Raw genomic sequence first — 19,040 nt, forward strand, 5'->3', positions numbered from 1 at the left:
TTTCAGATGGTTGAATGTCTTGTGCATAGGGGGCATTTGTTTAGTTCTTGTAAAGTCAGTATGATGTGAATACATTTGTTAGATTAGTGATTCCTGGAGATGGGCAGATCTTTGAGTATAGGTCAATGAAGTATGAGATGGGAGAGAGCTTTTTGTTTGTGCATAGAGATTAGTAGATGGATACCGAATACCACGAGTGGGAGGGGGTTAGTGCATAGCATTGGGTGCTGTTCATCTTGAGGTGGGATTTTCTTTGGGATATTTTTGTTTTTTTGTAGGTTTTGAATTTTTGTGGTAACAAAGCATCTGGTTATCATTTTCAGTGATCTGCTTTGCTTGGTTTGAAGTTTATGTTTCCTTTTCAAATAGTGGGTGACGAAGCAGGTAAGGCATAGTTAGAGTGAAGCAAGTGAATTGTGTGAATAGGATGCTGAGGAATTCTTTTTCTTGCCTAAAATAGGTCCCAATAGGTGTTCCAAAGGCATTTATTGTGTTTGTGGCTTTTGTGATGATAATTGTGGTGCAGGAAGTGAATGTTGTGTGTGTATTTTATGTAATACTATTCATTTCTCCTTCTCTCTCTTTCTTGTGAAAAGTACTGTATTTTCGAATTGGTCTTTGATATATGTGTGAAAGACTTTGATATCTTTGTTCTTTCTTTAAAGCTGTTTATGGACAAGAAGACTGAAGATGATGCAGATGATCATGACAACATGCTCTCCAATGATCAGGAGGACTGTGGAGAAGATGGAGAAAGCCATGACAGTGATGTTAATGAAAAGAAGGAAGAGGATGACGAAAGTCAAAATTATGAAGATGGCAATCGTAATGATGAAGAGGTTGATCTAGACAATGAAACATAAAGAAATACTACAATAGGCTCATAACTGTTATGACTTTAATAAGGTAGAGATTGAAAATATGGAAAGGAATTTGAAGATGACTCAAGAGTGGCTGACAATCAAGAAAATGATAATTAAGATTTGTTAAGGAACTATTTATTTATTCTTTATTTCATTATACTTGATTGCCATTTCCCTCATTAGCAGTGTAGCACCTGGAAACATTCACTCACATAACCATATTTTTTTTTTTTTTTTTCTTTGTCGCTGTCTCCCGCGTTTGCGAGGTAGCGCAAGGAAACAGACGAAAGAAATGGCCCAACCCACCCCCATACACATGTATATACATACGTCCACACACGCAAATATACATACCTACACAGCTTTCCATGGTTTACCCCAGACGCTTCACATGCCTTGATTCAATCCACTGACAGCACGTCAACCCCGGTATACCACATCGCTCCAATTCACTCTATTCCTTGCCCTCCTTTCACCCTCCTGCATGATCAGGCCCCGATCACACAAAATCTTTTTCACTCCATCTTTCCACCTCCAATTTGGTCTCCCTCTTCTCCTCGTTCCCTCCACCTCCGACACATATATCCTCTTGGTCAATCTTTCCTCACTCATTCTCTCCATGTGACCAAACCATTTCAAAACACCCTCTTCTGCTCTCTCAACCACGCTCTTTTTATTTCCACACATCTCTCTTACCCTTACGTTACTTACTCGATCAAACCACCTCACACCACACATTGTCCTCAAACATAACCATATATGTACATATATACACATACATGTAGATATGTCTTGGTTCTTATAGATATATGTATGTACATATGTACATATACATACACAGCAGACCAAAACCACACACACACACACATAGGGGAGAAAGAATACTTCCCAAGTATTCCCCATGTGTCGTAAAAGGCAGCTAAAGGGGGCAGGAGTGGGGGGCTGGAAACCCTCCCCTTCTTGTATTTCGAATTTTTAAAAGAGGAAAGAGGAAGGCTTAGATTGGGCTGTAAATGTGTGTGGGAGAAGGAATACTTCCCATTTATTCCTGCGTGTCGTAGAAGGCGACTAAAATGGGAGGGAGCAGGGGGCTGGAAATCCTCCCCTCTCGTTTTTAATTTTCCAAAAGAAGGAACAGAGAAGGGGGCCAGGTGAGGATATTCCCTCAGAGGCCCAGTCCTCTGTTCTAAACGCTACCTTGCTAATGCGGGAAATGGCGAATAGTTTGAAAGAAAAGAAAGAAGAAGAAAGGAGAGATAGGTATTATGTTTGAGGTAAGAAACCTGGATGTTCTGGCTCTGAGTGAAAGAAAGCTCAAGGGCAAAGGGGAAGAATGGTTTGGAAAAGTCTTGTGAGTGAAGCCAGGGGTTGGTGAGAAGACAAGAGCTAAGGAAGAAGTAGCACTACTCCTAAAGCAGGAGTTGTGGGTGTGTGTGATAAGAGTGGAAGGAAGTAAATTCTCGATTGATGTGGGTAAAACAAAGTGGATGAAGAGATGGGTGATTATTGGTGCTCATGCACCTGGTCATGAGTGTGTGTCTGCAGTTTTGGTGCACAAGTGTGTTTTAAAGAAGAGTAGTTCCAACAATATTATATGGTTGTGAGGCATGGGCTATAGATAGGGTTGTATGGAGGAGGATGGATGTGTTGGAAATGAAATGTTTGAAGACAATATGTAGGTGTGAGATGGTTTGATTAAGTAAGTAATGAAAGGGTAAGAGAGGTGTTTAACAAAAAGATTATGGTCGAGAGAGCAGTAGAGGGTGTGTTGAAATGGTTTGGACATATGGAGAGAATCGGTGAGGAAAGGTTGATAAAGAGGTTATATGTGTCAGAAGTGGAAGGAAGGAAAAGCGGGAGACCAAATTGGAGGTGGAAGGATGGAATGAAAAAGATTTTGAGGGATTGGGGCCTGAACTTGCAGGAGGGTGAGAGGTGTGCAAGGAATAGAGTGCATTGGAATGATGTGGTATACCAGGGTTGATGTGCTTTCAGTGGGCTGAACCAGGGCATGTGAAATGTCTGGGGTAAATCATAGAAAGGTCTATGGGGCTTGGATGTCAATAAGGAGTTGTGATTTTGATGCATTACACGTGACAGCTAGGGACTGAGTGTGAACAAATGTTGTCTTTTTTGTCTATTTTCCTGGCAGTGCTATTTTCTGCGGGATGGGGTGGTGCCAAGATTGGATAAGGGCAAGTGAGTATGAATATGTACTTGTGGATATATGTATATGGCTGCGTATGTATATTTTTTTCATACATATTCACCATTTCCCATGTTATGAGGTAGCATTCCTGAACAGATGATTAAGCCTTAGAGGGAAATCTCATATGGCCCCCTTCTCTCTTTCTCATTTTGGAAAAGAAAAACTGCAGGGGAGGATTTCCAGCCCCTCGCACCTGCCCCTTTTAGTCACCTTCTATGATATGCAGGGAATAGATATGAAGTATTCTTTCTCCCCTATCCCCAGGGATATATATATATATATGTGAAAAGTTTTTATCGAGGATGTTAGGCATGTGTACATGTAGGAAGAGAGGAAAGTGATTGGTTCTCAGTGAATGTTGGTTTGCCGCAAGGGTGTGTGATGTCTCCATGGTTGTTTAATTTGTTTATGGATGGGGTTGTTAGGGAGGTGAATGCAAGAGTTTTGGAAAGAGGGGCAAGTATACAATCTGTTGTGGATGAGAGAGCTTGGGAAGTGAGTCAGTTGTTCGCTGATGATACAGCACTGGTGGCTGATTCATGTGAGAAACTGCAGAAGTTGGTGACTGAGTTTGGTAAAGTGTGTGAAAGAAGAAAGCTGAGAGTAAATGTGAATAAGAGCAAGGTTATTAGGTACAGTAGGGTTGAGGGACAAGTCAGTTGGGAGGTAACTTTGAATGGAGAAAAACTGGAGGAAGTGAAGTGTTTCAGATATCTGGGAGTGGATTTGGCAGCAGATGGAACCATAGAAGCAGAAGTGAATCATAGGGTGGGGGAGGGGGCGAAGGTTCTGGGAGCATTGGAGAATGCGTGGAAGTCAAGAACATTATCTGCAAAAGCAAAAATGGGTATGTTTGAAGGAATAGTGCTTCCAACAGTGTTATATGGTTGTGAGGCGTGGGCTATAGATAGAGTTGTGCGCAGGAGGGTGGATGTGCTGGAAATGAGACGTTTGAGGACAATATGTGGTGTGAGGTGGTTTGATCGAGTAAGTAATAATAGGGTAAGAGGGATGTGTGGTGACAAAAAGAGTGTGGTTGTGAGAGCAGAAGAGGGTGTTTTAAAATGGTTTGGTCACATGGAGAGAATGAGTGAGGAAAGATTGACCAAGAGGATATATGTGTCAGAGATGGAAGGAACGAGGAGAAGTGGGAGACCAAATTGGAGGTGGAAAGCTGGAGTGAAAAAGATTTTGAGTGATCAGGGCCTGAACATGCAGGAAGGTGAAAGGCGTGCAAGGAATAGAGTGAATTGGAACGATGTGGTATACTGGGGTCGACGTGCTGTCAATGGATTGAACCAGGGCATGTGAAGTGTCTGGGGTAAACCATGGAAACTCTGTGGAGCCTGGATGTGGAAAGGGAGCTGTGGTTTCGGTGCATTATACATGACAGCTAGAGACTGAGTGTGAACGAATGTGGCCTTTGTTGTCTTTTCCTAGCGCTACCTCGTGCACATGTTATTTCATGTGTGGTGGGGTGGCGATGGGAATGAATAAAGGCAGACTATGAATTATGTACATGTGTATATATGTATATGTCTGTGTGTGTGTATATATATGGATATGTTGAGATGTATAGGTATGTATATTTGGGTGTGTGGACTTGTATGTATATACATGTGTATGTGGGTGTGTTGGGCCATTCTTTCGTGTGTTTCATTGCACTACCTCGCTAACGCAGGAGACAGTGACAAAGTAAAAAAAAAAATGAAAAAAAAATAGATAAATGTTATACATATATGTATGTAACACAAAGAAAGGCCACCTCTGCTTATATTCATACACGAGCTATGTAATAAGGACTGATAGGGGTTCAGCATTGACAACAGTAAGAATGCTGGTGGTGGTGATCATGAAAACAAGCTATGGAAGAGAATAGTTATGACTGTGTGGATGATGAAAGTAATAGCAGGCAACTTTATAACTGGAAGATACAAAATATTTTAAAGCATGTATTAAGTTTAAAAGATCAGGAATTTCTTAAGGAAATAAATTATTAAAATGACTTCAACTTCTTTTAATGTACAATACTGCTATTTGTGTCTTATTCCTCCAAATTTTGTTCAGTATCATTCAAGGGACTTGCAGGGTTGAATAGAGCTATAGTGTTTTCTTTGCCACAATAAGATACAGTGTGTATCTCGAAAAAATATGAAAATTTTGTATACAGCTTTGTGTTTTGAAGAGTTTAATGGATTTTCAAGCACGATTGCAGTAGTATATTTGCTCTGAAGTACAGTTAAGTTGTTGAAAATGACTCACTGTTGACGATTGTGGCATTACTTATATCCATTTGTGGAGTTTTTCTTTACAAAGTTTGTGTTGGGCATATACATCCTCTCAGCTCACTCATACACATCCTTAACATTTACCTCTTGATACTGCAAGCACTATACTTCTTAGTATGACTACTTAATCTATGAGTATGACAAATTAAATCCTTAAGTACTACAATATAATGTCTTCAGTACAACAATTTACTGTGCACCCTAACTTTGTTCATCAGATGTGACCAAAGTTTCTTTAAGCAAATTTCATAAGATGCTTAGTTCAATTATAGCAGTAGTGTACAGTCCAATTTGACAGGATAGCATTAGGAACAGAAGACCAGCATCCTCACTCACTCATGTCCATTCTAGCTGTCACACATAAAATACCAAAACCAGTGCCTCCAAACCACAGGCCATTTTGTGGTGTCTACTGACTGTTTCACATGCCCTGGTTCAGCATATTGCCCCTGTATACCACAATGCTGTAATTTATTTTATCCCATCTGCATCTCTCACCCTTGTGAATGTCCCACTCTTTACCTGTCATGCATATGGAGAGACTACCATCCACAGCCAAGCCTCAAGGGATATTTTCACACTTATAACCTTTTCCCACATTAGTGAGATAGCACGAGGAACAGACAAAGAAAAAGCCACATCCTCTCACATCCATTCAGTGTAATGCACTGAAACCACAACTTCCCATCCATAACCAGGCTCTAGTTCAGTCCAGTGATGGCATATTAACCCCCTGTATACCGTATCGTTTCAATTCACTCTATCCTGTGCATGCCATTCACTCCCGTACATGTTTAGGCCCAGGTCAATCAAAATCTTTTTCACTCTTTCCTACCTTCTGCAATTTGGTCTCCCTCTTCTCCTTGTTCCTTCTACTTCTGACACATATATACTCTGTCAACCTTTCCTCACTCATTCCTGTTTCTGTTTTTCAACACATTTTATTACCACACCTCTCTCTTACCCTTTTCTTACTTACTCGATAATACCACCTTACACCAGGTACTGCCCTCAAACATTACATTTCCAAAACATCCTCCCTCCTTCTCACATTCCCATCTATAATCCATGCCTTGCATTTGTATGATATTGTTGGGACTACTATACCTTAAAACACACATTTTTGCCCTTTCACCTAGATAACAATATCTCTCTCCGCACATTCTCCAGTGCTCCCATAACCTGAGCCTCTTTATCCACCCTATTACTCTAGCATTTCCACAGTTCGATTCACTGCCAGGTCCACTCCCAGGTATCTGAAACTTCACTACTCTCCAACTTTTCTCCTTTCACTGTCATCACAACTAACCTCTCCTTCAATGCTGTTGAACCTAATAACCTTGCTCTTATACACATTTACTCTCAACTTCATCTTTTCACACATTTTTTTGCACTCAGTCACCTATTCCTGTAGTTTCTCTCTAATCTACCACCAGTGCTGTATCATCAGTAAAAAGCAAATGACTCACTTTCCAGGCCCTCTCGTCCCCTGCAGACTGCATACTCGCCTCTCTCCAAGATTCTTGCATTCACATTTATCTCCCTCACCATACCATCCATAAACAAATTCAACTTCAGTTGTGACATGACACACTCTTTCTACAGACCATCCTTTACTTGGAACCACTCACTTTCCTCTCTTTCTAGTTGTATTCACACCTTACACACTTTATAAAAACTTCTCTGCTTCTAGTAATTTTCTTCCCACATCATATATTCTTAAGACCTTCCATAAGGCATCTCTCTTAAACCTATCATATGCTTTCTTCAAATCCATAAATGCCACATACAAATCCATCTGTTTAAGTATTTCTCACACAAATTCATTAAAGCAGTCACCTGATCTGCACATTTTCCTCCACTAATGAAACCACACTGTCCCTCCTCAGTCTGATGCTTTGCACATGCCTTCACACTCTCAGTCACTACTCTCCCATACAACTTACCTGTAACAGTCAACAAGATTATACCTTTATAGTTTAAGCACACCCTTTTTATCCTTGTCTTTATATGATGGCACCATACATGCATTACGCCAGTGCTTAGACTCCTCACCTTGATCCATACATTTATTGAAAATCCTAAATAACCAATCAACAACACAGTCATCCCCTGTCAGGAATTTCTGGCTTCAGCCACACTCACCTGCCAGAATCCTTGTTTGAGGCCAGTATTTTTAAATGTTTCATGGTACTCCCACAGACCGCAGTAGGACTATGACTGTTAAAAGGAATTAATCAAAAATGATGCCTGCTTTCTCACTGCCAATGCTAAATAATTAAACAAGGTAAGCCATCTGACTTGGAGACAAGGATCAGTTATACAGCTCAAGGACTAGTGCTGGAAACAATGATAGCCTCTACATCTTCCTTAACTAAATAAGATACAACAATCAAAAGTTGAGAGCAATTAAATGGATTATACATCGGTTTCAAAGTAAATGGAAGAGACAAGGAAGCACAAGCTTGAGTTCAGAGGCACTGAGTATGGCCGCCATCCAATTTATACATATTCCGTGCTTTGGTTCAGAGAAAGATGTGCTTTTCAGACTGTCCAAAAAGATATACAATGAGACTTGGATTTGATAAGGGGCATCAGGGGGCGAGAAGAAAAAGAGTTAACCAAGGTGGAGTTGAGAAAAAAAAGGATCAAAAAGAGTTTGGCAATGGGAATAACAGCTACAGCATTGTCAAAACAAAAAAAAGGAGAGGAAATTTACATTATAAGGTGTAACGTGATTATGACAAAAGACTACTCTGGAAGAAGAGGAGAGGATTCTGCATTTAGATAAGGAAGTGTCTTTAAAAGGTCATATGCCAAGTCCATTGCTTTAGTGGCCTCAAAACAAGAACAGTTGAAGCACGACTTAGAAGATATGGTTTTAGAAGAGGTTATATATACTTCCGTTTTTGCAACAATACCCTTAGTTACTTGCTCAGCAAAAGGCAAATATTTCACCAGTAAGGCAGTGATTTATACAGGATAAATACAATATGGATTTTCACATTTTAGTACATTCAGCCTTACTGAACAGTCAATAACTGGTTAGATAGGGCAGTCGTAGGTGTTTTATAGAGATGCATTAACAAGTGCGATCAGCTGAAGTGAGGTTGTGTGACTACAGTGCAAAGGAATAGAGGTGAAAACATTTGAAAACATTGTGAAAACTGGTAATTGCGGTCTAGTTTATAGGTAGTGATGTGCTCCACATAATTGAAAATTATAAATGTTAGGGCTTAAATATTCCCACTCTATGGGAATTTAACCATTACCAAAGCTGTATGTTGGAATCCCCACAACTTGATTATGAGACGATTGTTAGACTCATAGGAAAAAATTAAATAGAAGAAAAGGCTCTAAAGTTTGTACAGTTAAGAGCAGTTGGTGAAACGAAGGAAGTGGTGGTTAGGATACAAGGATTAAGATAGATGATATCAGTGGTTGGAAATTTAAGGTCCTCGATGATTGCTGTTTGGGAATTGTCTTAAGGGAACATCTTCAACTAGTTCGAAGTGTGAAAATGGTTAGTGTGAACATTAACAGTTGGCCTTCAGAGAGAAGTAAGATATTAGGAAACGTACTAGTCAGATAGTGTCCAGCTCATATAAGGGACTCCCAATGTTTGTGAAATCAATAAAAATCGCGTATATTAGGAGCAAAGATCATTGGAGGGTTCGGTTCTGCTACCACCTGAACCCCTCGGCAACAAAGACAGGCGGAAACATAAAACTCCAAGTAGTTGAAGACTTTTTCATGGACTTGTATCAATATCAAAATAATTTAGGAAAACTAACTTGTACATTACTAGAAGATAGTATTTTTCATCATGCAAAGTAATTTTCATCATGCAAAAGTCAAGAACATTTTGAAAGGTTCCAAATGACCCATATATTTTTTTCTGAATAGAGTGAGTCTTATAATTTGTCGTACCTGTTTTATCAAGAATATCTACTTCAACAATGTTTTTCTGATGTCATTTACCTATGTAAACGAGACATTTGGCACACTAAAGATTTCCGACAAATAAAGCCAATAGTATTTTATTGATATATGGTTGTCCTGTGGCAGTCAGTTATCAAATCCTTAACTAAAAGTTTATCCAAATAACCTGTGGATCAGCTCAGCACAAGTATCAAAGCGCTTAGTAGCTTTTCCTTGAAGGGATCCGTCTGTGTGTAAGGTTTGCAACTGCGAGACTTCCACCAAATGATTAGGCCCCTGATGTACCAACCGATTATTATTCACGACCCAAAGACTACTCTCTTTATGGGTGTATCAGAGTATCGCACTGCTGCTGCTGGTTTGTTTTTTCATTTGCAATGTTACTGGAACTAGTACGTGGGACTCAGCTGGGGTGAACTTATCTAAACTTTAATAGTGTCTGGAACTGGAGTATGCCTACCCCCGTGACAACTTTCTTGGATTTCGGGAGACCTTTGTAATGGTGGTTGTCGAGAGCCTCAGGTTGGGTGTACATGCAGGTCCATGAGGGCACCACTTTTTTTTTTTATATTGCTAATATTTTTCCGGTCGATGTTATGTCTGGCACTGAGCTCCTGTAATTGCGGTAAGTGACTTGCTAAGGGATCTGCCATTCCAGTGCATATGATCTTTTGTGTGTCGGAAGGCAACGTCTTTTTGTCGGCTCCTCACTGTATATTTCAAGTACTTACTAAACTGCGTCTGGCTCTGGTCTGTGGTAAAAACTTTTTCTTTATCGTCCGAGCTATTTATTATTTCCATCGGATCATCACCTTTAGGTTTCTGGCTGCCTCTGCCCCTCCTACTGTTAGATGGGTTGGGATCGGCTGGGTAAGTTCTTTTTGTCAGGGTTTCTCAGGATGTAGCCACCTTTTACCTCTCGCGCTAAGTCGGGCGACCAAGAAGTTCATTTGCTATAATGTAATACATAACCCCATCCTAGTGCCTGATTTTATTAGATTAAGTATTATAAAAACGGCTCTTTAACCCTACATTATAGTATATAAGAAATATCCCTCCTTTCGAATTAATGAGAAATTACCGGTATTTGCTAAAAAAAAAAAAAAATACTAGCCTAAAAAGTGTTTTTGACAAAATATTAAATCATCTGTTCACGTTACGACACGGCTTGGATCATGCACATACACGCTCTTTCCATTGGTAATAATTTATCAGATTCTAGGGTCCCTAGGTCTTTTAAGAAGAGATATGTTCAAAAGAACCATCCATAAGTATTATAATTTTATATCAAAGGAAAACGAGGCAGGTGGGAAAATATGCACCCAAAGCGACAAACTTGTAATTTCGGACGCTCCAACCTGGGTGCCCAGAATTGTTTACATCAATCCATTGAGGTTAGGCTCTTGTTTATAGTACCCCCATTAAATTAATTATCATTGCTATTATGGCAGTTCATTTATCTCTAAACTGTTGATGCTACTAATTAGATGTGAAAGTTGTGTTAACAACCTTAGTAGTGCAATTTGCTGAAGGTGCAGGTTGTGATTTCAAAGTTTTATGCCAAAGCCCAGAGTTTTGAAAATGTGGTAAAAGTGTATTATTTGGGAACAGTTTTGCAGATTTTACTCATTTTGACGGAAACTGTATTGAAAGGTTTATTCAACACAGATCACTTCTAAGCAGTAGGGTAAATGCTTATCCGTAGTAAGTTTCCTTTAAGTATCTCGTTTCGACAAACACAGATATAAAGTGAAAAGCAAGTCACTGGACTTTACACTTGAAAGAAGAAATTTAGGTGGCTGATAAGATGTAAAGACAAGGTCGGACTATAAACAAGCATTTACTATTTTAATGCCAAAGTATGAAAGAAAAAAATATGTAAACTTTTCTGTTAAGCCTTCTAGAAAGTCAAGAGTGCTGGAGCTTTTATGTAAATTTCAGAATAACTTTCTTTTTCAGATGTGCTTTTTACCATGGCAGAGGATATAATCATGACAGGTAATCCAGTAAAACCAGAGACTACACCTGTATCTAATGTCACATCCACCTTGTTAGTGACACCTGTATTAGACCACTCAATAGAGGAAAGGAAATCAGGAGTCCAACTACCAGAAGACCAGGATGAGAAATTCAAGGAATCCGTAGTGGAAGACCAGAGTAAACACACTGGGAACCACAAAGTGGATGATCAAAATGAAAAGTCAAGAAATGCAGATACAAGTACTAAGGAATTGTGGGACATTATATTTCAACTTCCAAAGCATTCAGACAACCTAAAGAATCCAGATGTTGTAGAAGTGCTGGATTTAATGAAGCAGGCAGTTGATGTCAAGGTTAACAGGTGCAGTATTTTTAGAAACTTCTCTTTTGGTATTTATCAATTATACATCCTTTGGTATTTATCAATTTTACATCCTTTGGTATTTATTAATTTCACTTGTATTTTAGTAGAATTCATTTTTATGATGATTGAGCTTACTGTTACTAGGGATATTTTTTATACTGCCACAGAATTTAGTGCACCTACTTTTAAATTACTAGCTTTATCATCTTTTTCAAAAAAAAAAAAAACATCAAACAAGTAATTCATCTCTCAAAAGAAATGTTAAAGTGCATGGGATTTTTCAAAAAAGTAAGTGCTTAGGGTTGATTGTTTAAAACATACCGTCATTCATGTTAAGAATATTCAAGATATAGTAGCTTATATGTAGTTGAGGCAGAAAGAAAAGACAGTTAACTGGGTCAAAGGAGTGCATCTTGGCAACCACTGAAGTATTTGGTTATTACACAGCCATCACTAACCCTCCCAACACCTAGGTGGGTGGGTTTGTGAAGGCTGCATAGGGAGCTAGCCCTCTAGTGGTTCTTAAGTTGCACTCCTCTGATCCTGGTAGCTGTCTCTTCTTTTTGCATCACCTACATGTAGACTGTCTCTGAATGATCCTGTTATTCAAAAAAGTGATTGAAAGATAGAATGAATGTTCATGTTAATGTGTGCATGTGTGTGATACTTGCTGGTATGGAAAAGATCCATATATGTTTTTGTTGTGTTGGAGAAAGTCTTGCATTGAATTGTTTATGTAAGGAGTGGCATATCTGGATGTAGATAGTGAGTTTGATAGAATTGATCACAGATTTTCCCTTTCCTCTTAGATTTCTAGGTAAAGAATGTGTTAAGTCTGAATATCAAGAGGTATATCATTTTGAAAGTGTAGGATACAGCTCTCAAGATGTAGGGTTGTATTGATCCATAATGATCACCAATATGAACTGTGTAATCTGATTATACAGTAATGTGGTAGAGAGAGAATGTGCACATGCATTCTGTTTTATATTTAGGATGTAATCTATAGCTTTAGAAGATATTGATGTATGTTTTCTTAATGTAGAAATACTATTTTGTTTCATAACTTTCAGAAATATGTTAGTGACTTGTAAGACAGAGTTTGCTGCACAACAATTAGGAAATGAGTTGATGAGCTTAGATGTAGATGGAGAGAGTCTCAGGCTTGGTTCCATTTACAAGAGTAAGGAAAATGTCAAGTCCCTTACGTAAGTTTGAAATTTAATTTGTATGAGCATGGAATAAGAGTACTTAGCTCTTTTGCAAAATTTTGAAAGCTTTTGGAAATTGCATTTAAACCATCTCAGTTTAGGGCACCAGAATTATGGATTGGAAGGTTAATGCATTTAGTATTTGTAGTTGTCTAGTGTAGACATTTTTCATTTGAAATGTTCATATTTTCTTTTATTACCATCTATTTGTGTGTTACATCATGCAACAAAACTTTCAGTAAGATTGCTCATTACATCATATCTTAATTGAGTTAATGTGCAATCTGTGACACTCTTAAAATCACAGGACTGATTCAGAACTATCATGGGATGATGTACTCAACAGTTTATGTTTGTTGCATGGTGAATGTTAGGTGTATCAACTTGTGTGTAATTTTTTTGTAAAAACGTGTACTTACTGTTAGCAGATGGTTTTCTGTATTCTGTAGACATTGTACATGTATTCAACAAGAACACTTAACTTAAGATTGCCCATGAAACTTGTCATATTAGGTGTGTTTAAGGCACAGTCATTATGCTTTTGCTCTCTGTTGCCTTTGAAATCACAAGACCATGGTTGAAATCTACATGTGTAGTGTAAATCCTAATTTTTCAGTTTCCTACAGTAGTTATCCTTTGGATATTTCCTTTAGAATGCCTTTCTAGTATGAGGAGATAGATCTCATGGAATGGTATCTCGTGTCTGGGTAAGGAACAACACTTACTTTAAGATTACTTATGAAGCATGTCTTATTTAGGTGTATTATTAGTGCAGTTACTTTTCACTCTGTCTTTGTTACCTTTGACACAACAGTCATGGTTTGAAGCTTATTACAAGAACTAGTGGATACTTCTCTGAAGACCTATGATGTTGGAAGTTGGTTCTCACATAACAGAGCATTGTATATTCATTTGATACAGCATGCCTCCTATCAAATTATGCAAGGTGCATAAGTTATTACTAAGCACACTGTTTATGTTGTGTCAGAAAAAACAGAACCTTTGTTCAAGACTGTCAAGAGGTAAGTCATTCAATGACTTTGTTAAATTGTGTATGTTAATTGTTGGAGTTAAACTGTTTTATACTTAAGTGTATGCATTTGTTTTTTTAAGTTCAGTAAAGCTGCTTTCATTTGTTGTATTATCTATGCTGGTAAATGTGAAGATGAATAAGGTATATCAGTTCTTTTCCTAGTGTGTTCACTGACATGCTGGTATTAGAAATTTTCCCATATACATTTTAAAGACTTGAGTGTCTATGACTCTCTCTCCCCATGAGAATACAAATTCCCCCAGTCTTTCTCTAAAATTGAAATTTCCCACTATCATTACTTTACTAATTCTTAGAAGTGAATGTTTTACTGGTTCATATACCATCCTGATTGTTCCTTCACTGTTATTGTATGTTTGTTCTATACCATTCCCATTCTTTAGAGGAATATATAATGTTAATTCCACCATGCATTTCTTCTCTACAATTACTCTTCCCCATTATGTGTAGTCTGAATGAACCATCCTCCACTATCTCTTGAAACTTGAGGCTATTTTTGATAAAGAGGGTCAGGCCTCCCTCTCCTTTGCCTTTTTTTCCCTTCCTTACTGTCCTATACATTTGAGCAGATCTGGTGAGATCTAATCTTAGTAGTAACCTTAGTTTCCATGACTCCAACAATATCATATGCACTTTCCCTTACATGATCCTTGACTTCCAGTTCATTTTCATTAACTGTTAGTCCATCAACATTTCAGTACATTGCCTTCAGGCTGATATTACCATCTGACTTGCCTTCTGTCTCTGCAGTGCTGTGGAACTGTTCTGTTCTTTTGCTTCATTTGGCTATTACAGTTTTTTTTGCCTTTTGACTTATCACATTTACTGAATATCCCACTGTATTCCACCTTGTTTTTAAATTCCTTAATTTGCCTAAGTACCTCCTAGCTTGATGAGTACAAGTTGAATATGATTATAATTGTGTTGATTTTAACCTTTTTTTTCTATTTGCCATTCCCCACATCAGCGAGGTAGCATTTAGAATAGGGGACTGAACCTTTGAGGTGATATCCTCTCTAGGCCCCCTTCTCTGTTCCTTCTTTTGGAAAATCAAAAACGAAAGGGGTGGATTTCCTGCCCCCTGCTCCCTCCCCTTTTAGTCGCCTTCTACAACACACAGGGAATATGTAGGAAGTATTCTTTCTCCCCTATCCCCAGGGATAAGGGATTACCAAAATTGTATCTGACAGTTCCATAACCTCCAGCAATCTTTAGATGCTTCTTTCCCCATTATTCCTTATCTGGTGTATGATCTTCCAAACATGTCTATTACCCCCCCCCCCCCCCCCCCCCCCCCCCGTTTTATTGATCTTTGTAATTTTGTAGCCTCCTTCTTTTCAGCTAAATCCCTCAGTATTGAATTGTCAACCTCTGTGTCTATGACTTTCTCTAAATTCTTTCTTTTAGCTAACAAGCACTCATCCTGTAGTGCTCTACTTTTTTAAACTGTCCATCAACTAGGCTATATACTTCCATGATTGCCCTTTCTCTAACTTCATATTATTCTTTCAATGGCTTCATTTAATTTTCTGTGTTACTTTCCATCAGTCTTAATGCTCTGCATCTGTCGAACAGCTTCTGAAATTGCTCTCTCTAAACCTCCCTGCCCATTACTGCCAATAGATTCTACATGTGTTTTAGTTCTGTCCTCTAATTGAACAGCTGCTAGTTTTACTCATTTTGCAGCTCCCTGCCCACTATTTTCAGTTGTTTCTATGTGTTTTATCCTTTCTGCACCTCCCTGTCTACTATTAGTAGATTCTGTATGCAGTTTAATTGCTTGCTGTAACTGAAGGGCCTCTAGGATATCTAGAAAAGACCATCAGACCTCTTTTGCCTTTTAATGAATTCACCCTCTTCTCTGATTATGTATATCCTGAATCCCCTGTACTAAACTGAATTTATGGTCATACTGATTGTATTTCTCAGAGTTCTCAGTTCCTTTCTTATATCATGATGCCTCAGTTTCTTTAAATTTTGTTCTTGTTATGGTATGTTCTGGTTATACTCCAAATATTTATTATCTGGTGGTCCCTCTAGTCTCTTCTTTGTAGATCTTGCACCTTCCTCTCTTTGAGGAAGTGCAAAAGATCTTAGATTGATCCCTAAAGTAATGCTAGTAATAGTAATGAAGCTTACTTTTCCAAGTCTGTTAGGCCTGCATAATTGTGATTTAAAGCACAAAAGTTTAATGTGTATAAATAGTACCTCAGAGTGTTGGATATATGGAAGGAGACATATATATGCTATTATTGATACATATTTTTTTTTTTTTTTCTCTCGCTGTCTCCCGCGTTTGCGAGGTAGCGCAAGGAAACAGACGAAAGAAATGGCCCAACCCACCCCCATACACATGTATATACATACGTCCACACACGCAAATATACATACCTACACAGCTTTCCATGGTTTACCCCAGACGCTTCACATGCCTTGATTCAATCCACTGACAGCACGTCAACCCCGGTATACCACATCGCTCCAATTCACTCTATTCCTTGCCCTCCTTTCACCCTCCTGCATGTTCAGGCCCCGATCACACAAAATCTTTTTCACTCCATCTTTCCACCTCCAATTTGGTCTCCCTCTTCTCCTCGTTCCCTCCATCTCCGACACATATATTCTCTTGGTCAATCTTTCCTCACTCATTCTCTCCATGTGCCCGAACCATTTCAAAACACCCTCTTCTGCTCTCTCAACCACGCTCTTTTTATTTCCACACATCTCTCTTACCCTTACGTTACTTACTCGATCAAACCACCTCACACCACACATTGTCCTCAAACATCTCATTTCCAGCACATCCATCCTCCTGCACACAACTCTATCCATAGCCCACGCCTCGCAACCATACAACATTGTTGGAACCACTATTCCTTCAAACATACCCATTTTTGCTTTCCGAGATAATGTTCTCGACTTCCACACATTCTTCAAGGCTCCCAGAATTTTCGCCCCCTCCCCCACCCTATGATCCACTTCCGCTTCCATGGTTCCATCCGCTGCCAGATCCACTCCCAGATATCTAAAACACTTCACTTCCTCCAGTTTTGCTCCATTCAAACTCACCTCCCAATTGACTTGACCCTCAACCCTACTGTACCTAATAACCTTGCTCTTATTCACATTTACTCTTAACTTTCTTCTTTCACACACTTTACCAAACTCAGTCACCAGCTTCTGCAGTTTCTCACATGAATCAGCCACCAGCGCTGTATCATCAGCGAACAACAACTGACTCACTTCCGAAGCTCTCTCATCCCCAACAGACTTCATACTTGCCCCTCTTTCCAAAACTCTTGCATTCACCTCCCTAACAACCCCATCCATAAACAAATTAAACAACCATGGAGACATCACACACCCCTGCCGCAAACCTACATTCACTAAGAACCAATCACTTTCCTCTCTTCCTCCACGTACACATGCCTTACATCCTCGATAAAAACTTTTCACTGCTTCTAACAACTTGCCTCCCACACCATATATTCTTAATACCTTCCACAGAGCATCTCTATCAACTCTATCATATGCCTTCTCCAGATCCATAAATGCTACATACAAATCCATGTGCTTTTCTAAGTATTTCTCACATACATTCTTCAAAGCAAACACCTGATCCACACATCCTCTACCACTTCTGAAACCACACTGCTCTTCCCCAATCTGATGCTCTGTACATGCCTTCACCCTCTCAATCAATATCCTCCCATATAATTTACCAGGAATACTCAACAAACTTATACCTCTGTAATTTGAGCACTCACTCTTATCCCCTTTGCCTTTGTACAATGGCACTATGCACGCATTCCGCCAATCCTCAGGCACCTCACCATGAGTCATACATACATTAAATAACCTTACCAACCAGTCAACAATACAGTCACCCCCTTTTTTAATAAATTCCACTGCAATACCATCCAAACCTACATATATATGATACATATATATGCTATTATTTTGAGATTTTGAATTATGAAAACACATTTAACTCAGAAATGCTCTGAACTGGTATGTTATTGTTTTTCTATTATTACCCTGCCACAGTACATTTATTACCTTTGGGAGCTCCCTTCTTGGGGGATGACAATACAAGAAATTGCTGGAAGGTAGGACACTTGATATAAAACACTATCCAGGCTAATTGTACTTGGTGATTGTTGAACATTAGAAACAAGCAGGACTTTTGCTATAGTCTGGAAGGTAAAGTTACATATGGCCAACTACCATGAAACTTCATATGAGTGTAGTCACATGTTAGGCCTAAAGGTGTAAAGACTGGGGTAAAGGAATCCTGTGGTATAGCGGTTGGCATTCCTGACCATGACTCATTTATGAGCCGCCCACGGTCAAGCGCATAGGTTCAAATCATGGTTGCAGCATTTGGTCCACAGTTAACCCAGCTCTTCATCCACCCCTCGAGGTTGGTTGGTAAAATGCATACCTGGCTAGGAAACAGACAAAGAATGACCCATCCACTCATATACACATATATCCTCTTTGTCAATCTTTCCTCATTCATTCTTTCCATGTGACCGAACCATTTCAAAACACCCTCTTCTGCTCTCTCAACCACACTTTTTATTTCCACGCATCTCTCTTACCCTTTTGTTACTTACTCGATCAGAACCACCTGCACCACATATTGCCCTCAACCCTATGTATAGCCCATGCCTCACAACCATGTGATATTGTTGGAACTACTATTCTTTCAAACACACCCATTTTTGCTCTCCGAGATAACATTCTCGCCTTCCACACATTCTTCATCACTCCCACAACCTTCACCTCCTCCCCCACCCTGTGACTCACTTCCACCTCCATGGTTCCATTCATTGCTAAGTCCACTCCCAGATATCTAAAACATTTCACTTCCTCCAGTTTTTCTTCATTCAAACTTATATCTCAATTAACTTGTCCCTCAACCCTACTGAACCTAAAAACCTTGTTCTTATTCACATGTACTCTCAACTTTCTCCTTTTATACACTTTTCCAGACTCAGTCACCAGCTTCTGCAGTTTCTCCCTCGAATATATTCATATATGTAGTGTTAATGGGATGGCTTTGATTAGGGCCTCAGCTGCCCATGACCAGATATTAGTAGTTTATTATCCAACATGGATCCCGATTG

The 19,040-nt window shown here is 39.1% G+C and overlaps 2 protein-coding genes across 9 annotated transcripts in view; both read left to right on the plus strand.

Moving 5' to 3' along the window:
• LOC139753918 (uncharacterized) overlaps positions 1-5,077 on the plus strand; it is a 74,327-nt gene extending 69,250 nt beyond the window's left edge. For all 7 annotated transcript variants that reach the window (XM_071670895.1, XM_071670887.1, XM_071670879.1 and 4 more), the window contains one exon: positions 666-5,077. In XM_071670895.1, coding sequence (XP_071526996.1) covers positions 666-863 — 198 coding nt within the window. In that variant the 3' untranslated portion in view covers positions 864-5,077. The remainder of the gene's footprint in view (positions 1-665) is intronic.
• Positions 5,078-10,474: 5,397 nt separating this feature from the next.
• Positions 10,475-19,040, plus strand: part of LOC139753998 (uncharacterized) — a 74,251-nt gene continuing 65,685 nt past the window's right edge. Inside the window, exons 1-3 of one of the 2 annotated variants that reach the window (XM_071670955.1) lie at positions 10,475-10,502; positions 11,262-11,643; positions 12,720-12,854. In XM_071670955.1, coding sequence (XP_071527056.1) covers positions 10,478-10,502; positions 11,262-11,643; positions 12,720-12,854 — 542 coding nt within the window. In that variant the 5' untranslated portion in view covers positions 10,475-10,477. Of the gene's footprint in view, positions 10,503-10,603; positions 10,697-11,261; positions 11,644-12,719; positions 12,855-19,040 lie in introns of those variants that run through there. The other variant, XM_071670964.1, reaches the window with a different exon arrangement.

The sequence above is a fragment of the Panulirus ornatus genome, chromosome 2, assembly GCF_036320965.1.
Source record: "Panulirus ornatus isolate Po-2019 chromosome 2, ASM3632096v1, whole genome shotgun sequence".
Lineage (NCBI taxonomy): Eukaryota > Metazoa > Arthropoda > Malacostraca > Decapoda > Palinuridae > Panulirus > Panulirus ornatus.